The 6000-nt window shown below is 36.6% G+C and overlaps 1 protein-coding gene across 4 annotated transcripts in view; it reads right to left on the bottom strand.

Annotated features, from left to right (window-relative positions):
- Positions 1-2373: 2373 nt before the first annotated feature.
- Positions 2374-6000, bottom strand: part of sev (receptor protein-tyrosine kinase sevenless) — a 1896734-nt gene continuing 1893107 nt past the window's right edge. For 3 of the 4 annotated variants that reach the window (XM_089239534.1, XM_089239532.1, XM_089239535.1), the window contains one exon: positions 2374-3095. In XM_089239534.1, the coding sequence (XP_089095660.1) occupies positions 2454-3095 (642 nt within the window). In that variant the 3' untranslated portion in view covers positions 2374-2453. The remainder of the gene's footprint in view (positions 3096-6000) is intronic. The other variant, XM_089239533.1, reaches the window with a different exon arrangement.

The following is a 6000-nucleotide window of genomic DNA, read 5'->3' as shown; positions in this document are numbered from 1 at the left end:
CTGAGCAAATTCGAAATAATAGAACCATAGATCGAACTCCTTTTTCAGAATAGTTCTCTCTGTACAAGTCTCACAAACACCAATCGTCTCGGTAAGTTTGATAAATTTTGCAACATTTATCACTTTTACCGGTGATTATGCATAATCCGTTTACATCCTGTATGCACAAACGTGCGGGTGGCTTCTTTTCACTTTAGATATTCTTTTTTAACATCAGGTATATTCAGCCCAACCTTCAAGAATTGTGCGTTATCGTTGAAATTAAAGCCGAAGTTTCTGAGGTTAAAAAAAAAATCTACAGAGAGAAAAAACAACCCCTTCCCAGTGCCGTCTTAACACAAGGGCCCACCCAGGAGCGGCCCGGAAGCCTCAAGAGTAGAGGGGCCTCACGAAAAGAGATCTAGTTAAAATTTTCTAGAATTTATTAGGTAGGGCCTCAGAAAAACCACTTGGCCCGGAGGCCCCATGATGCTCTTGAGACGGCCCTGCCCCTTCCCAGGGCCGTAGTGTGCTTTCTCGGGAGCAGTCTTTTGTTAGATTTTCTTTGAAATTGTTATGCTCAGAAAAAGAAGGAGTTGCAGGCGCGCCCCCCACTCATTCGGCTCGGGGCATCACCCAAGTTGCCTCAGAATAGTTACGGGCCTGCCCAAGTTGCAGGGCCCGGTGCTTTAGCTGGTGTTTGCCTGCCTCTTCTGTTTCTTAGTACTGGGTCTGAAAGGTATGATTTCAAATGAAGTTCATGGGTCTTATAAATATGAAAGAAATCATACTTAATTTCACTTTAATTTAACCACTTTTATTATCAGCTTTGCCCGTACGTGATGCGTGCATTATATATATATACATGAATTTTACCATAAAATTCAATTAAAATAAGTATGATGAAGATGAGTATCCTGCATAAATGTGTGCCGTTTTGCTTTTTTAATGTTTTTAAAACTCATAATTAAATCAAACAAGTTGGGGTTTTATGCTTGTTTACTAGTTAAGTAGCAGTAATCCCATTCTAGAAGTTTTTCTGACTTCTTATTCCCTTAATATCCAACCAAGAGGTGGGGGGGGGGGGGATGGGGGATAATCATCTCACCTAGAGTCTGATAATGATAGATATGAATGGTAGAATGAATCTGTCCCGCATGACTACTGTTACTACCCTCTCCAACCCAATCAATACCCGATTTTATTTACAGTGAAACCTCGATATAACGATAGTCTGAGGACCAGGAAAAAAATATCGTTGTAGAGGGATTATCGTTATATAGAGAGGCAACATTATTATCGCATGTCATCAAATTTATACTGTTTTTCTCATCCTTTTACTACTCATGCCTAACGATATCGATCGGTAAACGACATCAAACGATGTCGGGTCAGATATAGTTCGACATCGAATTCCTTACGTCGAACTGCATCGACAAACGTATACCAGTTTTATGTCGTACGATATCTCCAAATGACGTCGAACGATGCCGAAATCTCTACGTCGTTCTATATTTGTGTGCTACTGAGGATACACACTCATATCATAAATATGAGATGCCGTAAAAAATTGAAACTCTGTAACTGTTATCGATTATTGATCGTGATTGATTATATTGCAGAATTACAATCAAAAGACTGCAACCATGGCTTCCACATCTAGGGAAGGGACCCTAGACTGGGATCTTTGATGGGCTCCCAAGCCATGCTTTTCACGGGCCCTCCTATAGTGAATTTATAGCATGAAAAAACCAAAAACTATGTAATTGTCTTTCACTCTGTCGCCCTACCCTTATGGGGGGGGGGATCCATGGATGTAACATGTATATATTCGGAAACCTGTAATTTGGAGCGGGAAAAAAATATCTCAAAATCGTTAGCGAGACTCTATTCATTTTTTTTAAACGAGACAATTAAAATGAACACAAACGTTATGTGCACAATTTGAACCAAGCAAAAACATCCGCGTGCGCGCACGGAAAAAAGTGGTTTCTGCCTTCTTGATTTCTCTTAGGGTTAAAATAGAATTACTGTATCATCAGTAACTTCGAAAACGCTATCATACGTTTGGTGTACGTTCTGTTAATTTGGCAGGATCTTGAAGTGATGTAATAAATATTTAAAGAGCTATGACTTGGAGCTAAGAAAAAATTATTGATCAAATCAAAAAACTGAAAACACTTTTGCATATAAGATTTTTTTACAAGGAATAGTGTGTGTAATTATTGGCCGGTCGATGGTATCCCTGTAATGAACATCTCAATGTAAGCTAATACGTACGATATGTAGTAATCAGTCTAGTGCGTTCATTACAGAGGCCATTGTAATAATAAAAAGTCAAGATCAATGTAAAAGATAAAAACATTTGAGAAACGGAAACAGAGGCATTAAATACGATTAGAAAACTTCCTTTATTGCTTGGAGAGTTAGAAAATGATTATTAACTGCAATTTTTAATACACTGAACAAATTTTTCAACATTCTGAAGAACTGGGTGCGTGCAAAGGTCTCTTCGAATCATGTTGCGTTGCAGAAACAACATATTTTAAGCTGCCAACAGAACCTGTTTCAAAGTACAATTGATCTTCTCCACAGAGCTTAACCTTTTGGGGAGAAAAGTCTTCACATACTTCTGAGACTTTCTGTAAGCTTTCAGTTAGCTTAGGCTCATTTATAAGAGCATTTATAGACAAATGTCTATGATATGGGCAACATAGATGTTCCTGTTTAGCATTAGTACAGACTGAATTGTGATTGCTTGACATAATCTCATAACCGGAATAAGGATATACTGCATTACACACAGGAGGTGAGAGTAATTTATCTTCACCTGTATCATGATTTTTCACAGTTGACAAATCTGTGCTGTTGAAACAATGTTTCAACGATATCTTTTTTGTTAAAAGACCAATTCTTTTACGTGGAATCTCATAGCCATCAGGATCTTCGTTACCACTCAATAGCTCTAAGTACTTGTGATTACTGTTATAGAGCCTGCATTTATTTCCATGCAAATTGATACCACGGAATGGAAGCACTGGATAATATTCAAAATTTGGACAACATTTGTAAGACAGTGATGCGGATCGCTTTACCGTAAATACACAGCTTGGTACCTGCCGAAGAAAAGATAAAAGCAATGATATTAATTCAAGTTAAAAATCGTAACACGTTATTTAATTTTATGACGCGTCAGTCGAATTGTTTGCTGCAAGAAAGAGGCAGCTCCAATTTTATTGATTTTTAGTAAACTAGAAAAATTTCTCGGGAAGTATGCAAAGCAAATAGTAGCCAGGCCACTGGTATTGTCTAAAAGATATCACTCAGACAAAAGCGAAGAGATAACTCAGTGCTATTTATATTTATTCTTTTCTGCCGGTTTGAGCACTAGAAATTTTACCGTCCTCTTTTTCAAAACGAAATCGTTTTAAGGGGCCCATACACGTACCGGAAATCCTCTGATGAAAAATTTATCAGGCCGTCCTGTTGAGGTTTACGGATTCAGCCTGAATATTTCCTCCGGCACACACGCTCCGAAATACCTTTCGCTGTTGAGTGATGTACGCGAGAAATTCCCGGCTCATATCTTGACAGAACTGTGGCATCAACCAAACTGAACTGAGGTAGCGCCACTCACAATGCGGTTGGCTTGTGCAGTTCTAAACTGCAGACTGCGCAGTTATGCATGGCCCCCACATGCTAGTGCCGGGCCCCCAGGCCAGGATTGTTTGCAGCCTCCCTTCCAAAAATTTTGTGCACCTCCCTTGAGAAAAGATTATGGTGTATTTTTTCAGTAAAAAAAAGAAACCCCTTTCGGGGGAAAAAAAAAATGTTGAATGCCGCCCCCCCGCCATTACGGCATTTGTATATGCAGCAAAACATCGCTACAATGATAATCGATAATAAATAGCGTACAACTACAATGATATTTTTTTCAAATCTTGTTTGGAATTGCCTGGTTTAATGTTACATTCTCGGTACAACGACATCCTCTACTATGATAAACGTCTCAATAATGATATTTTTAGGAGATTTTTGAAATCGCTACAACAATATTTTTTTATATTTTGTTGAAAATCGTTTTGAATTTAATTTTAACTTCGTCACTTGTTGTTGTTCTTCTGAAGGCGTCTAATAACATCAATATTTCACACTAAATGATCACCGAAAGCTAAAGTTATTTGTATTGCTACACTTTGTGTACACAAAAGCGCTATGCGGTAAACATCTTTACAGGGACAATACATATATAAGTGAATTTTATAAATACACTAATCAATTACAATATTTTGTAACGAATAAATACATAAAAGTGAATTTTTCGATGATATTAACAATGCCGATATTGCCTCTCTCTCTTTAATCCCTCTGCAACAACATTTTTTTTTGGTCCGTAGAATATTGTTATATCAAAGTTTTACTGTATATTTAAACTAAATAATCAAATATAATAGTGTGTAATAAATATTATTACATTTCGATACCATTATGTGATTTGTATATAATTTTACGCGATACAATAGAGCTCCCCCATGCCCCAGTTAAGAGAACAAATTGGTTAGGCTAGTGGTCGGCAAACTCATTAGTCAACAGAGCCAAGTATCAACAGTACAACGATTGAAATTTCTTTTGAGAGCCAAATTTTTTTAAACTTAAACTATATAGGTAGGTACATTACATTGTTATTAACTTAATTAGGGTACTCCTAAGCTGGCCTCTGTTAAAATCGTCCTCGATCTGATTGGGTACGTTCGCTGAGGTCAACCCCTTACAACTCTCCCATCCCCACTCGTCTTGTATACTTGTTTCATCTACCTCATCTCCTTTCGTTCATCCTCTTTATGTATTCAAACCATCTCAACATACCTTTCTCAATCCTTGACACTACATCTTCTTTTACTCCACAACGCTCCCTATAAAATTAACTTAATAAACTTTACTTAAAGTTTTAAGTCTTAGTTAAACTATAAGTACGTTGAATAAAACTTGATATCACACTTAATAACGATATTATTTATTGATAAAATTAAATTGTAAGGTATCCATAAAATTAAATCATGAAAATGACTACTACTACTAAACCATACATGCACCTCGTCCATGACAATGACTGACAAAAACTAATGTGAACAATGGCCTTGCATCGCCTTGGAAAGTTTGGGTAAGTCAGGTTTGTATGTTGCTTTTTTTAATTTTAGGCACGATTCCAGGTTCTCATCAATAAGACGACTTCTCAATTTACTCTTGATAAGGTTCATACTTGAAAATTATTGTTCGCATGAATATGTAGACCCGAATAAGGAAAGAACAGCAAACGCCAGTTTTTTCAGCTGATTATATGAGTCAGGAATAGTTTTAGTACTATTATAGTATAGTACTAGTCCAGGTGTTAAAAATTAACATATCTCTCTTCTCCAGGTCTTTCAAAGCAGACCACTTGTGCTGTGAACTAAGTTCACATTCGTTTTTCTCCAATATTTCTATATCAGTACAAAGGCGTTCAAATTTCGAGCTCCATAATTCTTTATTTTTTAAATCCAGCAATTGCATTTAAAAGTTGCCAATGTCAATACAATGTCATACAAAAAGTGAAACTGGCGCTGTATCATTTATGTCAAAAGACTCGTCAACTACTATTGATAAAGTTGAAACCAATTTAAGATCTTCGACTTGCTGGTTGGTTATATTCGAAGACATTTTGACTGTTCCATCTTTCACTGTTTTAGCAGAGAGATAATGGTAACTCTTTAATTTTTTTAGAATATCTGCTTTGTTCTTAAAATCCCGAAACAGCTCTTCGGATGCATTTACAAAACAATTTTTTATATATTCGCCGTCTGTACATGGTTTTCCTCTCTTAGCAATCTCTTGACTAACCACAAAACTTGCAATATTAACATTGTTGGAAGATTGCATAAAGTAATTAAATACAGAATTTGATTTTTCTTGACTCTTTTGAAGTTTCTCAACTGCTTTCTTCCTTGCATCACCGATAGGATATTTAATACTTAAGGCACGTGT

The sequence above is a fragment of the Pholcus phalangioides genome, unplaced genomic scaffold, assembly GCF_987345545.1.
Source record: "Pholcus phalangioides strain wild (caught in Gottingen) unplaced genomic scaffold, Ppha-v1.0 ptg000011l_1, whole genome shotgun sequence".
NCBI lineage: Eukaryota > Metazoa > Arthropoda > Arachnida > Araneae > Pholcidae > Pholcus > Pholcus phalangioides.
This window is presented reverse-complemented; position numbering and strand designations above follow the sequence as displayed.